This window comes from Lentinula edodes (assembly GCF_021015755.1).
Source record: "Lentinula edodes strain Le(Bin) 0899 ss11 chromosome Unknown C8R40scaffold_2, whole genome shotgun sequence".
NCBI lineage: Eukaryota > Fungi > Basidiomycota > Agaricomycetes > Agaricales > Omphalotaceae > Lentinula > Lentinula edodes.
Window position 1 is genome coordinate 723,990 of NW_025764308.1, and position 18,563 is coordinate 742,552.

Consider the following 18,563-nt stretch of genomic DNA (forward strand, 5'->3'; position numbering starts at 1 on the left):
CTTCAAGTCGTAAGGTCTGTGTTCAGGAAGTGAATCTGCAGCAATCTCGTCGAAGACGTCTGCAAACTCTGCGTACTCTTCTGGAATAGAAGGATGGAGTGGAGGGACAGTAGGAGTGGTGGAAGAGCGGTCGGCGGCGCGGGCCGCGACCTCTGAGTGGATAGCACGAAGTAAAATAGGTTCCATACCAGCGTCCTTGCAAGCCCTGTTAAAGACTGCAGCACTGACAAGTGCAATGTCGACCTCGGGAGTTTCCAGTTGAGCAGCGAATTGAGAGACCGTAGGATAAGAATAGATGGGTTCAAAGGGGAATTTGGACGAAAGGGGCTTGGCCCGTAAAGTCCGAGAGCGGGAGCGAGAGCGAGAGCGAAGTGAGTCCCCAGGAGGGGTCTCCAGAATTGTCGGTGAAACCGACGGCGAAAGTTCCGGTAGCGGAACAGCGACCTTTGCAACAACGGGGTTGATAGCAGAAGGCACAGACGTCTGTGGAGAATCAAGGTGTGAAGTGTTACGGAACGTAATGTTTCGAGATGCCCAGTCAATCAACGGATTGTAGCGGGATAAGAAACTGTAACCTAATACTGCTTTACAGGATGAATCTAAATGTGTAACATAAAAGGGTAATAGAAGCAGCTCGCCGGAAGGGAACCGAACGGCGATATTCGCCATATCGGTAATGGGTTTAGAAGATAATGAACCATCAAAGAGACGAAGATTAACAGGAGAGATTTTGGTCGTAGGAATAGAATTTTGTGAAACATAACGAGTATCAATGAAAGAGTCAGTAGAACCAGAATCAACAAGAGTAGGAAATTTGAGAAGAGCAGAGATAGGTTCGGCCGGCGCGGCCGAATCGGACAAAGGAAATTCAGTAGTTAATGATATGACAAGAGATCGTTCAATGGAAGAAAGAGCGGACGCGTTGAGATATAACTCCCCAGGTGAGGTACGAACCTGATCAACGCAGCTCCCGTTTCGTACCGGGGAACAAGAGCTGCGGACTAGTTTTCCGATTCCTCTTCAACAACCTCGACGGTTGCTTCGGGGGTTTCTTCAACCTCGGCAGCACGGCCCTTCGATTCTCGGGCCTTTCGCTTATTGCAGTCAGCAATCTGATGCTTACCACCGCAGAAGAGACAAAGGTTGTTCTTCATCCTTCTTTCCTTCTCAGAGGGAAGGACTTTCCCATCTGCACCAAGATGGTTGAAAGCGGGGCGCTGACCGCCGGATTGACCGGAGTTCGAAGAGTTCTGGGGCTTACCATTGTTGTTAGGCTTACCACCAGAGAAGGGTTTAGGCTTCGGCGTGAACGGCGCCGAAGAACCAGATGGCTGAGAGTTGTTTTGCTGGTTAGTAGAACCAGTCTTGAAGTCCGAGGAACCCTTCTTCGGGTTCCGAGCAACAAAAGGCTTACCAGCCTCGCGCTTCCTAGTTTCCTCGCGTTTCCAATAACGATTGTCAATGCGAAGAACCTCTTGACGGTAATCGGCGAGCGTCGCCGGCTCGGGCAAACGCGCCATTTCGTCCTTGATGCGCTCAGCTAAGCCTCGTCCATAAGCCCATTTCAGGGCAGCAGAATCCCAGTTGGTACTAGCAGCCAGGGTGTTGAACCGGATATTGTATTTCCGGATGTTCTCGGTTTCCTTCATCTTCAGATTACCGAGAGAATCTTCGGCCTCGCCTTGGGCGTCGTAAACGCCGAAATTGTCCTGAAGCTCCTTTACCAGGGCCTTGAAGGAGGACGTCCAGGCCGGCAGCGAGTCGAGATCCGGATCGAGGATATCAGGGACAAACCATTCTTTGGCTGACCCACTGAGATAGGAAAGGGTGTAGTTCACCTTCCGTTGGTCGGTGAAGTACTTGGGACGGTCATTGAAGACCAGGGCGAGATTGACGAAGAACGTCTTGAGTTTTCGGGGATCCGAACCGTCGAAGACCTCTGGCTCCTTGACCTTGCTCTTGGATTCAGAGCTGTCAGAAGGGCGGCCGAGAGCGGCGAGGACGGTACCAAGGGTCTCAATGGAACCCTTGAACCCCGAGAGGAGTTCCAACATAGCACGTTGCTCGTTGGGGATGTCAGGAGATATGGGAGAGCGAGGTCCACCAGGTCCACCAGGACCGCCGGGACCGCCGGGACCACCAGGACCACCAGGTCCACTGGGGTCACCAGGTTCACCACGCGGTAAACCGCCGGAATCGTTATCCAGATCGTCGTTGTTATTATCGGCGCCCGGATCGTCGGGGTCGACAGGAGGGTCTTGATCATCGTGATCACCGGTGTCCAAATCGAAGTGAGGAGGTGGGTCACGAGGAGATTCAGAAGCAGCGCGACGTTGGGGTTGTTTACCCGTACGGCGGGCTATGGCTTGGAGGATTGGGGAATCAATTCGAGTAGTAGACCGGCCCCGAGCCGGAGCGACCACGGGGGGTTGTCCACGGCGAGGAGTCAGGACTTGGACAGGTTGTCCGTCACCAGTATACAAGGTGCTGTACTCAAATTGTTGTTCTTCTTCCATGGCTTCAGGAAGAGTCGACGTAGTAGGAACTGTGGCTGGACCGAAACCGCGATTACGGCGACGTGGTTGACCAATAGCAGAGATAGAGTCGGAGAATGGGGCAAATGATTGAGCTGTAGTGAAGAAAGTGTTTTCTTCGGAGTTAGCTCTAGATTGAGCTCGAGTTTTCGGAGGCATAAAAAATGATATGTCAGTACGACGTTAACGGATTGAGTTTAATTATACTGTTAAGATCATGTACACCGTGTAACCGTGCCAAGGCCACAGGGTGTCTAAGTGCGGAAGACGAATGGGACAGTAGTGAAGTTATTAACAACACCGCCGTTACGCCGTTAGTCCCCGGAGAGCGAGAGTAGAGAGAGAGGAGCTAAGTAGCAGCCAGGTCGGAGCGGCGGTATCGCCGATGACGAGGAGCGGACCAGAGAACGTTAAAGTCCTAAGGTCGAGGAGAACGTACTTCGAGGCGTTGAACCTGAAGACTTAGAGGAGAGTTAAGTTGGAAAGGGAGATCTAAGTTGATAATTAAACTGAGGAACTACGGTAGCGTACAGGCAGTATTTATATCTACGGATCGGCGCAGCGGTGCGGAGCGCCAGACTAACTACTAGGAGCTATACGAGTAGTACCTGCAGGGTAGAGTAAAAGACAATAAGAAGGGACTAGAACGAAAGGGTATGTGTAGCGAGAAAGAACAATAAGAGTGAGATAACAATAAGGAGCAGATCTTCGGAATCCCGAACGGCGGAATGGAGGCCCGCGGCATGGACTTGACAGGCTCAGAGACACTGCATCTGCAAAACCTGGATGTTCGCGAGAGCAAGGGTACTAGCTGGAGAGCGCTGTCCAGCACTGAAAGCACTCCCAGCAGTTTTTCAGTACTGCTGGGAGCGCTTTCCCAGCTGGACAGTGCTGTCAGCTGCTTTCGAGCTCTTAGCCGAAAATACAGGTTTTGCAGATGTGAACAATATTAAAGGTAATAACCACGGGTCTCTTTGGATTGGTGTGCAGGTATGTATGTATTCTGAGAGCAAGTTATACCCTGCCTGTACTGTGTTATATATCTCTTCACTCTTGTGGACTTTCTTTGATAGAGGACAATTTACAGTGGCACTGTACATACATGTTTGACAAGCTTTCTCTCTTTCTCTTTCCCTCCCCCATGAACCCTTTGCACATTTCTCATGTCTTTTTTCTCATGACCCAAATTATTCCGCAGCGTTGTACACACATCAAAGGTGAAATGTTCACTCTGTTACATACTAGATATTTTGTTTCAATTAATTCTCAAACAGACAAGAAGAGCTAGTCTCGAGTACCAAATTGATGAAAAAATGATGAGTGTGATATTTATGGGTTTTGGTCAATGATGATTGCTACATTCTTAATCACTGAAATTACTCTCTGTTCATTCCTTGTTGCATTGACAACACATTTGTGGGTCAATTGTGTGGTTTAGTGGTGGTGACTCCTGCGTCACAGACAAAATTTTCTACTTACTGTCGGGACCAATGCACACGACAACTTGGTTACCTTCTTTTATCCATTGTCAAGGTTTCGTGAGTACAATCAAATCCAACTATTGCAATGGTTGTGGGCCAGCAATACACTCGATGTTGATATACAATTGACATTGCCTATGGGCCATGCAAATTGGGGATACAATTTCTTATAATCATCAACACCAAATATGAGTGTTCGCATCTGCTCCAGTATCGAGAGGAACTTGCATTGATAGTTATGATTCACTCCATTCGAGAGTTGGTTTTACGCAAAGAGACTCATGAGAATGTACAATAGGCCTACACATGGTAAGAAACAGGCAAAATGCACATGATTAGGGTGCTAGTCCACCTCATTTGTATATAGAAAGATGGGACGCTCCTGACCTTCCGGATATTCTGTGGGAGACCCCGAGTACATCCATCGTAGTTCAGGTGATAAGCGCTTTTGAGGTTGTGACAGGACAGGCAAGGAACGTCTCGGAAGCAGATACTTGGTAAATCGCCGAATGGTTGCGGAAATGCGTTCAGTCGAGTAGAATTGGTCCAAGTCGCACGGCGCTGCCCTGAAGTTAAAACATCTTTGATGCTTTCGAACAAGAGCATCAAATTGCATGACCACGTCATCAATTGTGGGTCGCTTGACGGGGTCATCTTGAACCATAGAATCAACAAGCGGTTTCAAAAAAGCAAACCGTTTACAGCAACTGGAACCACTGCGCTAGTGGTGTTTGTGTCAGCTATCGCACCCTTCCATCAAGTAACAGCAATACCTCAGTGAAATTTTGACGGATGAGATTACCGATGTAGTATATATCTGTTGAGAAAGGATTGGCATGTTTGTACTTTTGTGCGTGCTCGGGGGCTGATTTATCGCCTCCTCTCAGAATCCTTTCCAAAGGGGGGGCTGTGCGTTTACTGTTGTATATGTGGGAAAGGCCAAAATCAATCAGATAGTATTTCGGCCAAAACTGCATTCGAAATCCAGTACGCTTAGCTGGGCGAAGGGGGTTGTCTTTTGCCTTCCAGGAATCTATTGAATGCCAGCCCTCTGGAAACATTTGGGTACCATCCATCATGATGTTCATCTCCGTGCAATCACTGGTTTTGTGTAAGAGGAACTGAGAAGGCAAACAATATACTCAACATACCCATGGGCAACAAGATGTTCATGCATAAATTGGATACCCTAGACTTTGTTTGAGTTGAGAATATACATTGGTTGCATAGATGCACACCTCGAGCAACTGTTGCATGAAAGCGATGGCTTCCCCCACGGTGTCGAACTCTGGCTCATTGAACAGCCTCAAAACCGGCATCACAATCAAGTCCATTTCACTGTTTGGCACAGGAATGACATCGTATATAGGAACACAGTGGTTGCGAGGTTCTGCTGCTATTGAATCATTCGAGAAATATAAACCAATTTCGACTTCTTGAGGATGAATAACTCGCGAGACTTTCTTGAGCATTACAGGTTTATTGTCAGAAATTCGTATAGCGTCAATGAGCGATCCCTAGGATGATGATCAAGTTTAAAATAATAAAGTTAAGCATCGAAGCTTCGATACTCACGAATATAGGAACTTCTTCCGCATCGAAAAAGGCCTCGCTGAAAGGTCGTAGCTGGGGTGGCGGTTTGTCTGGCTGATATCGCGACCTTAATCTGTAGCCTACACTTTCCAACCATCTTGAGTGTTCCACCCAGAACTTTTCATTATCAATAATATCGAAAGCGTAAGCTATGAGGGTTTCTCCTTTCCTGGCAGGACTACAGCAAGCCATAGGAGGAACGTAGTAATGGTGAGGGGAGACTGAAGAAGTCAGCGGGCCGGACTGCATAGATTGACGCATTTTATATCACTGCAAAGTGCAATTATCTTACAGCGGTCATTACCATTATGCTATGGATTCCGAGTCGGTCTTCGACGCAGCCGTGTATCTGAGTATCTATCTGTTAGGAATTGAAATTCCATAAATTTATTCGTCTCGTCTATAGCTAAAATATGGGTGAGTACTTAAGTATATATACTGCATCTTTCCATCGTCCACTTCATACACAATCTGTTCTTCTGCGACTCTCGGCGGCATAAGTAAATACGTTAGAATACATCGTCATTTCATTTGAAAGTGTCCTATCTTTGGGTGTTGATTACCCTAAGATGTGAGGCGAAAACGTTTTGGTTGGTGATGGCCAGCAATCATCCTCGGTATGTACAGCAACTATGGGGTGTATGTTTAGTGTAAGAATCGAACTAAGAACGATGCGATAAGTTTACCTTATCAAGTAGGGAATCATCGAAACGAAAAGGCAAGCAAAGGCGGCCCAGGTGAGGAATAAACCAGGACCTGCGGTGATGTAGATGCCAATGGGCGTGGGATCTGTCCCTATGATAATGGTGCTGACGCCGTCAGACTTCTTGATGATAACAGTCCATACCACGGCTCCAACGAGGACAAACAAACTGCTGATGGCTGAGAACACCGCAGAGAGGAAAAAAGTAAGATTATGTTTGGCTACACCACTAAAAGAGATCATGAGCAAGAGGATGGGGTGTAAGTACTATAAGCTCACCTGAGAAAGGATACTGCAGCGAGTATAGTTCCCAATAGGATGAGCCAATAAGCTGCCTTTGTTGACTGCCCCAAATAGTTCGAGTCACGAAAAGATCCGCCAGTTATGACGGAGGAGGTGATGATTGAGTAATTCGCAACCATGTCGCCGACAAAGTAGTCGTACGGCTTGTACGGGTACCCAACAGTCTCGTTGGAACAGATTCCAGCAGAATCATTGACATATCCACAATGCGAATAGAGTCCAAAATTATAGAATTGTCGGAGTCCTTGAGCTTCGAGTAACGGAGCGGATGAATTGGAAATGTATAAGTCATCGATGGGATCGAAAAGGGCTTTGTTCAAAGCATTTCTTCGACAATTCAGAGGAAGAAGTTGTGAGAAAAGAGCAAGGCGCACCCATATTGCGACACATTCATTCTAGCCTAGACGACGTGATCAACCGGAATCAAATCAACACACGGTGCACAAACAATTACCATGTAAATCCCTCGAGGCACAGTAGAAGTGTTGATTTGGCCAATCTAAGAGCAACATTTTGGATAAGATACTGTGGTTTTGTAGAAGAAGAAAGACACCGGCTAACATGCGTAAAAATCAAGAGAACCATAGCAGCAAAACTGTGTGTGATTTATGTGTCAAAAGACAGCCGATGACAAAAGCACAGACGATACTTACGATAAAAAAGAGGCGAACCCGATACAAAGTTCACCGCGCATCGTGAATGAAGAAGAGAGAAAGTGCGGAAGGCCAGAAAGCAGGCAACGCTTACTGCAAAGTGCAAATGAATTGAAAATGCAACTTCAACGTGGTACTGATCCGGCCGGCAATTTCCAGAGTAAGGACTCATCCGCGCGTCCATCTGTTCCCCTGGCGGTCCAATATTGCAGCTCTAGCCTAAGGCCTGAGCTCGCTCTCTATGGCCAATTTACAGCCTGTCCTCCATTCACCTATGGCTGCTCGAGCAATTGACACTTCCCCGAAATCTTTGGGTCTTTCTACATCAGACCGGCCACAATCCCCTCTAAGTCCTAATCGCCAAACCAGACGCCTTTCAAATGTTGTAGAAAAGACAGTGGACAAGCTGGGAAAAACTTTGAATGGAAGAACTTCCCCTGGGCATAGGCGGGTATTCAGTCTTAGCCGCAAAGGGAAGGGGAAAGAGAAATCAGCTGTTGAAGGTGAATTACCTACTTGGGTAAGATTAGCCAAATCCGTCAAACTGATTGATTGCATTAGACGGTGTGCTTTCTCCCTCTTCTTCAAATACACCTTTGTCTTCGCGACCAACTTCCCCTATGGCGGTGTCGCCCAACTCTCGCTCTCCAATACCGTCTCATGATGATTCTCCCTTTATTACTCCTCCATCTCCTCCACTTGCACCAACTAGGCCACCATGGCAAGGTGATGCTTCGGTATGTTGTAACACCTTTATTCATCGCACAGCTTTGGCCACAATACCATTATATCGCTTCAGATGCGCGTGGGGACGCAAACACTCATCCAGGCCCTACAAGCTCTTCCATGGGCCTCCGACCAGGACCACGAAGACGATATTACAAGCCACGATCCATCAGCTCTTACACTTGTAACTGACGAGGAAGAAGAGAGTGATGAGGAAGTAGTTGCTCCTCGTGCGTGCTATCTTACGTCTTAGGGCCGCGTTGCAGTATCTAATCTTTTCCCTTTAGATATGGCCTCTTCGATACACACCATATATAGGCCTGTGGCCCGCTCACGGAAAATGAGTCTTACCAGCCGGTCACGCCCACGTTTACATGTTTCTACACTGTCCTCGACAGAATACTCGTCCGATGAAATTGTGCAGTCCGATGAGGAGCCGGACGCAGACGATTTCGAAGAGACAACACCCAAAGCTCCTGATCCTGCGGCACCATCCCACCTTCAGCTCAGAAGTGTATCCTACGCAACGCAGAGACAGCTTGGTTCGAGTAAGCTTCCTGAAGTGGTTGCCATGAGTCGGTCTGGTCGGTCTGGAAGTATGGCAACTGTGAGGCTACAACGGAGAACAAAGCTTGCTGAGAAGTTGCGGGATATCTTCGAATTGGATGGGATTGAGGAAGTACAAGCTGGTACGTTCGGAATTTTGTTCGGGAACCCTCCACATACCGATGCATTACCACAGAACTGCCGTGTTGGCTTTTACGATCTGTTTGTGAGCCACTCCATTCTTTCTACCTATCAATCGAGCTTCTATATCTTCATTTTCAGTATTACAGGGATATATGTATCTCACGAACAGCTTTCTATGCTTCTTCGCGCATATGCCTTCCCGAGAGGTTCGAGTTCACCGTCCTTCAGATTAAACCACAGATTCTCATTGCGGTCTACAGGATCAAATTCTCAAGTCAGGGTCACTCAATAAGAAAGCACAACGCACCAAACGTTGGGTTAGGCATTGGTTTGTGTTGAAGAACGATGCGTTGAGCTGGTACCAGTCATCTTCAGTCAGTTCCATTGCCGTTTTGACATAGACCACATCTCAACGATGAACTCACTAGGACCCGTACTTTCCACATGGTATAGTTGATCTTCGCTATGCTATATCATGCGAACCTTCAGGAGAGCGTGGTTTTCGTGTCCGAACGAACCAAAAATCAATAGTGCTTTCTGCGGATTCTGTCCCCAGTCGGGAAGAATGGGTCAAGGCGATAAGGAAGGTGATGTTCAAGGCGCAGAACATGGGTGATACCGTCAAAGTCAGTCTTTTTCTATCGTGATATCTATCGCTTCAACAGCCTCCCGTAGATTGCTATCCCTTACTCTGCAATCCTCGACGTTGACAAATCGTCTGCCTTGGACTTCAGCGAGACCATCGAGGTCAAGGTGTATGACAAGGAAGCGCAGGAGCAATTTTCTATTGACTCGTTCTTCTTCGCCTATTTCCGTGACCTACCTGCTGCACTTGACCAGATCCGGGACGCAGTTCGTTGTCGACGCACTAAGGGAGAAGCGTCATATACTGTTCTCGATACCACTGCTACGCGAAATGTCGCAGGACCCTCAGGATCAACTCTACCTACATCTATCACCAGCTCAAGCTCCTTATTCAGAATACCCTCCATACTTCGTCCTTTCTCAGAATCAAGAATCAGCTCTTCTAGCACCACTACCTCAGCTACAGAACCTCAACACGAAGAATTTACACATATCACGAAACGTGTTCATTCATCCTCATTTATACCGATCACCACTACCCTTTCACCTACGTCTCTTGGAGACGTGGAAGATGACTCTCTCGACACCCCTATCGCTTCCACTATCATCATCGACTCAAGACATACATATCCTCCCTCAACTTCAGGTTCTCCTGTCGCATCCACACATCTATCCATACCTCAGAGATCCGGAACAAGCAATAGCGCATCGAGCTCCAATGGAAGTTCTTGGGCTGTGAACGTACCTCATTGGCTCAAAGTACCCCGAACCAGGAACTTGTTCGGCGGTGTCGCAGATACACTTCCTGTTATTCCGCCAGGAGGAGAAGTTAGGGAAATGTACACATCAGCGGCCACCACAAGCCCTATATCTGCAGGAAGCAAGCTTGGCAATGGTGGTGATTTGACTTACAGTATACTCGAAACACCCGATGCACCAATCGATGATGATATTGCTGAGAAGTTCCGAAATTACTTTGCTTATGACGAACGGGAGACTCTCCTAGGACGTGCGTCCCAAACTATTGCTCTGAACGTTACTGATCGAGATGCATGTAGATTTTCCGGGATACATATACCGCTTACTGCCGGTTTATGGTCGTCTGTATATTTCCCTCAATCACTTCTGCTTCAAGTCTTCTGGACCATTAACTGCTCGAACAAGGGTACGAATTCCTTTCTCTCATGTTCATGTGAGGGCTAATAATCAATGTGTATTTAGATGGCACTTCCCCTCCGTGACATTCTCTCAGTGGAGAAGTCAAAAGCTACTCGATTTGGACAGCATGGTTTGATTGTCATTGTCAAGGGGCACGAAGAGTTGTTTTTTGAATTCGGTGCAGAAGACAAGAGAGACGCGTTTGTCCGTCTAATCGAACGTCAAATTGATGATGTCAGACGTAGATTAGAGGAAGGCGAAGCTTCACTCCCGACGCCTGGGCAGCGCGATGCTCTCATCTTGGAGGAACTTGATATACATTCATATTCTCCAACCGCTGAAGAACATCGCCTTTCCGCTCCCGAAAACCTGACAGACTCTTTATTGGCGCCGATGTTCAGCTCGTCTACGTTTTTGACTTTCAAACCTCAGAAGAGCTTGCATTTTACATTCTTAACTATTGGTTCGAGAGGGGATGTACAACCGTATATTGCACTAGCAAAGGGTTTGCAAGCGGATGGACACAAGGTTCGGATCGCAACACATAAGGAGTTCAAAGAGTGGATCGAAGCGGTGAGTACATCTCATTCATGAGAGCGTGTTTTTTGACGTTTGTTCCTACAGCATGATATCGAATATGGCTACGTCGGTGGAGACCCTGCAGAGCTTATGCGTATATGTGTTGAGAATGGCATGTTCACCGTCTCATTTCTCAAAGAGGGTCTTCAGAAGGTAACCTTACTTTCCTTGCTCATATCGTTAATCGTTGACTGCCGCGCAGTTTCGAGGTTGGTTGGATGATCTTCTCAAAACTGCTTGGGAAGCTTGTCAAGGAACAGATGTTTTGGTGGAGAGCCCTAGTGCAATGGGAGGCTACCATATAGCTGAAGCACTTGCGATACCTTACTTTAGGGCATTCACTATGACATGGACTCGAACACGGTGAGATCTTACACATACTGTCGAGAGTAATCTTCGATGCTCACAAACATGCTTTAATCAGTGCCTATCCTCATGCGTTTGCTGTTCCCGAGCGCAAGGTATGTGCCATGCGTATTTCTTCTACTTCACGAATTCATCTTGGTTCATAGATGGGTGGTAGCTACAATTACATGGTGAATCTCGCTTCGCGATATCTACCCGGACTATGCTAATTATTTTGTTCAGTCCTATGTCATGTTCGATCAAGTTTTCTGGCACGCTATTTCTGGACAAATTAACAGATGGAGAAGGAATATCTTACATATTGAGAGTACTAATCTTGACAAGATGGAGCCACACAAGATTCCATTCTTGTATAATTTTAGCCCAAGCGTAGTACCTCCGCCTTTAGATTGGCCTGAATGGATACGGATAACAGGTTCGGACATTGTCGTTTGCGTGGATTATTACATCATGGTATTGACCAACATACACCATATTTAGGGTACTGGTTCCTTGATGACGCCGACGTGGGTTCGAAGAAATGGACACCCCCAGAAACCCTGTCCAAATTTATCGACACCGCACATTCTGCTGGCAAGAAAGTGGTTTACATCGGGTTTGGCAGCATCGTCGTGTCCGATCCCATAGCTATGACCAAATGTGTCGTTGAGGCTGTCGTGCAAAGCGGAGTATGTGCTATCCTGTCAAAAGGGTGGTCAGATCGGCTACACGTCAAGTCTGGAGATGCAGGAAATGTAGAAGAACCCTTACCTGATCAAATCTATCCTATCAGCTCTATCCCGCATGATTGGTTATTCCAGCGGATTGATGCTGCATGCCATCACGGAGGTGCTGGTACTACTGGAGCTAGTCTTCGAGGTGAGATACTATCCAAGCAAAAAACTTAACATTCTTTCTAAGCTCGTCATCAGCGGGAATACCAACGATTATCAAACCGTTCTTTGGTGACCAATATTTCTGGGCGGATAGAGTCGAAGCACTGGGAGTCGGTTCTGGTGTCAGGAGACTCACGGTCGACTCGCTGACAGAAGCGCTTCGCGTTGCTACGACAGACTCTAAACAGATATCTCGTGCAAACGCATTGGGAGAACAGATTCGCAAGGTATTTTTCAGTACATCATCTGCACTTCGCGCAATTTGACTGATTCACTGCCCTTGGTAGGAAAACGGTGTAGACACTGCTATTGAGTCCATCTATCGTGACTTGGAATACGCACGGTCATTAATCAAGCGGCCAATCGAGCTTGACAGCGACGGAGGGGTCACTGATATCGAAAATTCTACCATTCGACAACCGCCTTCGAGTGCAGAACCCAAGTCCGGCTACAGTTCCAACGGATCCGTTCATGGCGCTCCCAGTGACTGGAGTGTCATTTCCGAGAGCGGTGATCCTAGTCGAAGGTCATCCATTAGCTCAACGTTTAGCGGAACCTCCGATGATCGACCCAGCAAGCGTTCTAGCATTGCAGCTGCCATGCTTTCTGTGCTACCCAATTCCTTAACACCCGGATCCCCTCGCAAGCGAACTATTTCAACGCCTTCACAATCTTAATCAATTTATGTAGATTTTGGCTTCACACTTTTTCTGTGTATTATGCATACATGTATACAATGTGTACGATGTAACTCATTTATTACCACCCAGACTAGATCCGATGTAGATATCCCTTCCATATAATCTCACATAGAAAGCCTCTGCTCATGATAGGTGCACTTCCAGCCCAGTCGCGCAAAACGAAAATAAAAAAGAGTATCAGAAGCCTCTGCAGTAAGCCTGTCCAGGGACGTCTAGGCCTAAAGCAGTCCCCTCTATGAGATTGTCGAACTCAAGCAAGAAATGGCTGAAGGGCTGTCTGTGCATTCCGGCAAAAGTAAAGTGAAAAGAAGGAAAACTGCTGTAGCTTTGGACCCTAGAAGGCCCTCGTTCTCCTCAACATAAACGCATCCTGCTCAGAGCTGGGTGTTTGTGCATGGAGGTACGTCGTTCATTTTTTGAATTGGCTACATTGAAGGTCTTTATATGAATAATGTGTGATTGATGTTCATATCACTTGAAGGATGAGGGGTGCGCGAACAACTTTGCAACAAGACTACTGGATACATATGAACAGACGAAATATGGTAAGAAGGCAGGCAGAGCAAAAAAAACTGTTGGTACACAATAAATGAGAGCTTTGGCATCAATATAAATATACTATTGCTGATATCCCAGAGTCAATCCTTTGGTGCAGAAAACCAGCCTTTCAACCTAGCCCAAGTGCCGTTTTGAGGCTTGGGAATAGTTTTGTCTTCTTCAATTGGGTTGACGGGAAGATTAGCTTGTGAAGGTTCACCACCCAGGGTCATGGGTTGAAGACGCGATTCACGTAGAAGCTTGAGGATTAGAGACACGCCTTCTCGGGACTATAAGATAGTGATGATGAGTAAGGTGATGCAGCCAATATATACACGACGTACACGATGAACATGAGCCTTGAATCTATTCAACCCGTGACTCTCAATCCGCTTTGTGAGCCCCCAGCCGAATCCAGACAGGACTCGAGCTTCGGTAGTTTGCACAGTTTTCCTGAGACAAAATGAGTTTACAGAAAACAAGTTGGGCACTTGTGATACGTACCCATCCTCCGTCTGCCTTATGTACACAGATTCTTCCATTTTCATAACCTTTGTAAATTCCAAATTCTTGGTTGTGCACCGGAGTGTTTGACCCAAAGGGTCAACTTCACTTTCTTCCAAAACCCATGATTCTGCCCTCGATATGATTCCTTTTGGTGCCCATCTTGGCAGGGAGCCCCTCTTCAGAATGAGACGTGTAGTCTGCAGAGTTCCGGAGTGAGTTACGGTGCGAGAAATAACGTCGCATGAGATTATATGGGAGGCATATGGGTTTGGATAGCGTAAGAAGTAAGCCAAAGAGACTATAGACCAGGGATCGCTGCAGAGTGGTTGGTTAATAGTCAATGTTATGAGCCGGAAATACGTACTCGTAAAAGAATGATTGGGAATGATACTTCATGATAACAACGATCCCGGCAGGTTGGATTAAGAGTTCAGCAAGCCAGCGCAATCAAACAGCTTGGGCACGATGGTAGAATAAATGAGAAAGCCGAGACTTTGACTGAGTGCGCGGCGCGGCTATGTACAAATTATGATTACGTCAAAAGCCTGGGCATTATGCAATGGTCACCCAACCTCATACATGCCGAACATGGTCAATGCTGGTGTGTAGCTGGCTTACACGCAAAAAATGATTATTGCTAGATAAAATTACAAGGCTATAGGTTCCTGGAAAGAATACGTATCATCTTGAACGACATCGTTATCTATGACCACTCGTAACCCGTCATGAGCAGGCCGAATCCAGAACGGTTCACCAGACCCAATTAGATGTAAACCTTTCTGCTCATTCTCGGTGAGTGTATTCTCGTCAGTGACCTTTGCCCCGCCGACGGCCTCCGTGATCGTCACATATTCCTGGTGACTTACAATATGAGAGAAACCTAGGAGGTACGTCCGTGTCGCAGATATTTCCCTTGCAACAGCAACAGATTGCTCTAATCCGAAATGAGAAGTATGAGAACGGAGGCCCAGGCAGTCCAGGATACACAACGGAAGAGGACGGCCCTCCCGACGTTGTTTTGCACCATGGATGATTGACCAGGCCTCTTCAGGGATATGCGAAACGTCTGATAGATAAACGATTTCATCTTGTATCTTGAACCCAAAGCATAAATATGGCTGAATAACAGGCTCTTTAGTGTTCTTTTGAGGATCTGTACCGTTTAGAGACAACAGCCGCAATGCCTGTTCTAAAGGTTCTGAATGAAGTGCGGGAGTTACTGTGCCGCCAGTCATTCCACTTGGCGTAGGCAGGTAGGCAGGAGGTGGTATCGTAGAAAATATGCGACCATGATGAACTAGTTATACCTCGTAAGCAGAACTGCCCAGAGGAACTCATCAATCCTACCTGAAAACGGTGTCACCCATATTCCGGTGTCGTTAATTTCGAATGGAACTTTGTCACCAATGATGTGCCATACAAAGTCGGGAACCTAACAATCAAATCAAGGAACTTCAGGAAGTTGAAAACATTATCCAGCTCACATCTCCGCCTCCCGACGCATACTCTTTCGACACCAGATAAGGAAAGGATCTTTGTACTTCTGTGAAAGTAGCTTGGGAAACATAGACGTCAATGTGAGGTTGTATACTATTTCCAAGCGTCCATCCTTTTTTAAACAAACAAAATTGAGAGCTCCTCAGGGTTCAGATAGTGGAAAGCGCACCTCTAAGGTCGTCAAGTCCATTCATTGCTGTATGGATATGGTTTGAGATGATCTTGCGAGATCAATAGTGGAAATATCTCTGACCATCGGCGTGCGCATGGGTAATCAGCAAAGCGTCTATATTTCTTAATCCATGCTAGAATGAAACAAGACATTACTTTCTATAATTACAATAATTGACATCAACCCGAACGCACCTTAGGAAACCACTCTACAGCAGCGGCCTGGAACGTTTTTCCCGCGTCAATAACAATCGTCCTGGGCATCGTCTGAATACATACGATCTTGAGAAGCCTTGAAACTCACACTCACACATCGCGTCCATCTTGAGCTTTCGTCCTCACCAGCGCTGAAGTATTCCTTCGTATATTCTTTTTTCCTTCGGGAGTCAGAGTCGAAAGACACGTCCGACAGGGCGGCTTGCTGGTCGAATCGTTGGGATCGTACGGAGGTCGGGTCAAACAGTCTACATGTGGAATGCTGGACGAAGTTCCTGTACCAAGAAAAATGAATTCCATTGGGGCATGATGCGAGGTAGACGGTTGAGCCATAATCGTGTATCAGAAAAAAGGATAGATATCGAGTTCAACAATTGGTTTAACGTGTGATAGGGACATTACAGCTTCTCACGCTCCTATTCCATTGCCCCCCACTATGGTGAAGCATCCTAACGATGAAGAAGTTATCACTACGTATTATACATCATCAATATACAGTACGCGTTCATTTCGTGAATACTGATCAACGGAGTTAATGAACTAGACCAAGAAAACTGAAAACTGTAAGAAACACGCACTTGAAACAACATCCTCATCTTGTACAGCATGCGCTAAGCTCACTTTCTGTGCATGTGGTGAAAACTTGCTTGATTTACCCCTACGTACAGAAGTGAATGAGGGCTTCTCGGTGTTGAACGTTAAACAACACTGACCAGACAAGAGCATATCTGAAGTTTGGTGCTAGAGATCTATGGATTGTATTACAGACCGTCTGCGGTTTCAGCATCTTGAGAACGGCTTCAATGGTATCAAACAAAGATCTTTCACCTCGATAGTCGAGCCTTTACGTAGACAGACAGGATCGTCCAGGTCTGGATGAGCTCCCCGCTTCTTGGTGTATACCTTGACCATTGCGAGTTCTTCCCATATCCTGGAGACCAGGTAATCCAAACTGATATAAAGCAGAAGTGTCAGAAGGCTCGGAGTTTACGTCGCAGAAAATTTTTTGCTCGCTTTAAACCCATTTCGCAACTAATCACTAGACTCTGAGGGGTGCGAGCTATTTTGTCTACTTGTTCGAGGCTGATGGAGTCAATTTTATTGTATACATCTAAGCCATATGAGCAGGGGTTTGGTGATAAAGAAAGGCGGGTGACGAACAGATACAAGGAACGTATTTTCGGTTTCCTGTAAGCGGCAGGAATCAAATTGGGATCTCTCCCCAAGTCCCAGGTGAACACACCTATAAGGACATCGATAAATTCATCTGTGGTAATCTAACATGTGATTTAGAACAACTATCAGAGACTGAAGCTCGAACGCTCACATCTTCACGAATCATGACATCGCAATTGTGAAGCTTATCTGAAGCAAATGAGTACACTGGGAGAAACAAAGATCTCATACTGACTGACATCCAGCAAGTATGGTTCGGATCGTTTTCTCATCCGTCTTGGTTAATTTGACCGTCGTGTTGAACTGGGCTTCGTTTAGTAACACGTACATCGCATCGAGTTATTGTGTAAGATATTTCGTACCGTGATCTAAGATTACGGTGAGTCATCTGAATGTTATTGAGTGCGAGCTACTCACTCCGCCAGTTGTCCTTTTCTTGAATACTACATCGGGTTTACTCTTGTTCAATCGGATACCCACTGCGTCGAGTTCGTGCTCAAGCAGCCGTCTTTGCTCGTCAGATTTGGTGGCATCAAGCATTATGAGGATAACATCGGCTGTTTTGGCGGCTTTAGGGATGATTTGAGTATGGAAATTGGTTACATGGAAATTGATGATGCTCACTGGATACTACTTGTCTACCTCTTCCACGACCTGCGATGATTTCAGTGAATGTGCAAAATAACTAAGACCCGACATGTACCTTGGCTGGCTCCTTCTACGATCCCAGGCAGATCTAAAAGCTGTATTCTTGCGCCCTTATATTCGATTACTCCGGGAATGGCCTTCAGTACATCTTTAGCATTCGTTTTGGAAGATCCAACGGAAACCCACAGTGAGTGTTGTAAACTCGTACGCTGCTGCTTCGGACTGCGTGTGGGTCAACTTGCTCAATAAGGTGGACTGCGGCTTATCTTAGAGAAGGCATATATCTCAGGAGAGATTGTGACCAAACCTTTCCAACGGACGGAAAGCCAATCAAGGCTACTCTGGCATCACCACTACAGTTAGCCAAAACGTTAGAGCAGGGTAGTAATGATCTTCTGCAAAGAATCCTGCCTTTTCTGAACGTCGAATCCTGCATAATGATCAGTGACTTCACACTGAATTGATATTCAACACACACCTGTACCAGCGGGTCCTGATTTTGTCGTGGGTTCCAATAGCTGTTGCCGATAACGTGCAAGCTTGGCTTTTAACAAGCCCAGATGATATTCTGTCGCCTATACTTGAAAATCTCCTTGTTGACATGGGAAGGTTACAGGGCGCTTGCAATGTTTCTAACCTTGTTCTTCTGAGTCCTCGCCATCTCCTCTTCGATCTCCTTAATCTAGACAGGATATGAGATAGAACAATTCTCGTAACGAGTAAACAAAGGACCTTTTCTACGACACCCATATTCAAGAAGGAATCTGCTGCAAACGTTGATAGTAGTAATAGGCAAGGAGTAAATCCGATTCTTCTGATTCGGACAATCAAGTGCGTCAGAACACGTGCATTGAACCTTCACCT

The 18,563-nt window shown here is 46.5% G+C and overlaps 6 protein-coding genes across 6 annotated transcripts; 1 reads left to right on the forward strand and 5 right to left on the reverse strand.

The window, feature by feature from the left end:
- Positions 1 to 4,358: 4,358 nt before the first annotated feature.
- C8R40DRAFT_1033194 (uncharacterized protein) lies at positions 4,359 to 5,532 on the reverse strand (the record flags this gene model as incomplete). Its single annotated transcript, XM_046223325.1, has 4 exons — positions 4,359 to 4,736; positions 4,789 to 5,116; positions 5,167 to 5,204; positions 5,293 to 5,532. Coding segments are annotated over 4 exons (984 nt in total), but the record flags the coding sequence as incomplete, so codon positions are not given.
- A 684-nt stretch (positions 5,533 to 6,216) lies between these two features.
- C8R40DRAFT_1033783 (actin cortical patch SUR7/pH-response regulator pali) lies at positions 6,217 to 7,308 on the reverse strand (the record flags this gene model as incomplete). Its single annotated transcript, XM_046223368.1, has 7 exons — positions 6,217 to 6,238; positions 6,295 to 6,540; positions 6,591 to 6,941; positions 6,989 to 7,014; positions 7,069 to 7,113; positions 7,176 to 7,209; positions 7,268 to 7,308. The coding sequence occupies 7 exons, from the start codon at positions 7,306 to 7,308 to the stop codon at positions 6,217 to 6,219; spliced, it is 765 nt and encodes a 254-aa protein (XP_046091433.1).
- Positions 7,309 to 8,066: 758 nt separating this feature from the next.
- Positions 8,067 to 12,923, forward strand: C8R40DRAFT_1033625 (glycosyltransferase family 1 protein; the record flags this gene model as incomplete). The annotated part of the gene is made up of 17 exons (XM_046223355.1): positions 8,067 to 8,199; positions 8,260 to 8,682; positions 8,736 to 8,765; positions 8,822 to 8,889; positions 8,944 to 9,057; positions 9,112 to 9,303; positions 9,359 to 10,277; positions 10,327 to 10,433; positions 10,490 to 10,999; positions 11,051 to 11,158; positions 11,208 to 11,368; positions 11,430 to 11,466; positions 11,518 to 11,541; positions 11,594 to 11,786; positions 11,852 to 12,229; positions 12,283 to 12,473; positions 12,534 to 12,923. The coding sequence occupies 17 exons, from the start codon at positions 8,067 to 8,069 to the stop codon at positions 12,921 to 12,923; spliced, it is 3,978 nt and encodes a 1,325-aa protein (XP_046091434.1).
- A 662-nt stretch (positions 12,924 to 13,585) lies between these two features.
- Positions 13,586 to 14,387, reverse strand: C8R40DRAFT_1157921 (MSF1-domain-containing protein; the record flags this gene model as incomplete). Its single annotated transcript, XM_046229681.1, has 4 exons — positions 13,586 to 13,774; positions 13,829 to 13,937; positions 13,989 to 14,306; positions 14,356 to 14,387. The coding sequence occupies 4 exons, from the start codon at positions 14,385 to 14,387 to the stop codon at positions 13,586 to 13,588; spliced, it is 648 nt and encodes a 215-aa protein (XP_046091435.1).
- A 92-nt stretch (positions 14,388 to 14,479) lies between these two features.
- On the reverse strand, positions 14,480 to 16,258 carry C8R40DRAFT_1079843 (beta-lactamase-like protein). Its single transcript, XM_046227058.1, has 7 exons — positions 15,970 to 16,258; positions 15,855 to 15,915; positions 15,742 to 15,793; positions 15,658 to 15,684; positions 15,476 to 15,600; positions 15,339 to 15,423; positions 14,480 to 15,288 (listed from the first exon to the last, which is right to left on the reverse strand). Exons 1-7 carry the CDS (start codon positions 16,206 to 16,208, stop codon positions 14,639 to 14,641), a joined length of 1,239 nt encoding a protein of 412 aa, XP_046091436.1. The 5' UTR covers positions 16,209 to 16,258; the 3' UTR covers positions 14,480 to 14,638.
- Positions 16,259 to 18,495, reverse strand: C8R40DRAFT_1079846 (developmentally regulated GTP-binding protein). Its single transcript, XM_046227059.1, has 18 exons — positions 18,337 to 18,495; positions 18,178 to 18,274; positions 18,111 to 18,129; positions 18,007 to 18,052; positions 17,886 to 17,954; positions 17,755 to 17,836; positions 17,676 to 17,705; positions 17,469 to 17,620; positions 17,414 to 17,419; positions 17,291 to 17,354; positions 17,203 to 17,240; positions 17,119 to 17,152; positions 17,037 to 17,063; positions 16,890 to 16,986; positions 16,704 to 16,827; positions 16,589 to 16,647; positions 16,454 to 16,533; positions 16,259 to 16,394 (listed from the first exon to the last, which is right to left on the reverse strand). The coding sequence occupies exons 1-18, from the start codon at positions 18,358 to 18,360 to the stop codon at positions 16,381 to 16,383; spliced, it is 1,062 nt and encodes a 353-aa protein (XP_046091437.1). The 5' UTR covers positions 18,361 to 18,495; the 3' UTR covers positions 16,259 to 16,380.
- Positions 18,496 to 18,563: the final 68 nt, after the last annotated feature.

What these genes read in the sequence shown, in the direction of transcription:
- C8R40DRAFT_1079843 (XM_046227058.1), bottom strand. Translation starts at nt 16,208, where the DNA reads ATGGCTCAACCGTCTACCTCGCATCATGCCCCAATGGAATTCATTTTT. An exon ending in TACCCATGCGCACGCCGATG is followed by an intron (nt 15,685 to 15,741) that starts GTCAGAGATATT and finishes ATATCCATACAG; the next exon opens with CAATGAATGGACTTGACGAC. An exon ending in ATGCGTCGGGAGGCGGAGAT is followed by an intron (nt 15,424 to 15,475) that starts GTGAGCTGGATA and finishes TTTGATTGTTAG; the next exon opens with GTTCCCGACTTTGTATGGCA.
- C8R40DRAFT_1079846 (XM_046227059.1), bottom strand. Translation starts at nt 18,360, where the DNA reads ATGGCGAGGACTCAGAAGAACAAG. An exon ending in GCTTTCCGTCCGTTGGAAAG is followed by an intron (nt 17,955 to 18,006) that starts GTTTGGTCACAA and finishes GATAAGCCGCAG; the next exon opens with TCCACCTTATTGAGCAAGTT. An exon ending in AGGTAGACAAGTAGTATCCA is followed by an intron (nt 17,621 to 17,675) that starts GTGAGCATCATC and finishes TCATCCCTAAAG; the next exon opens with CCGCCAAAACAGCCGATGTT.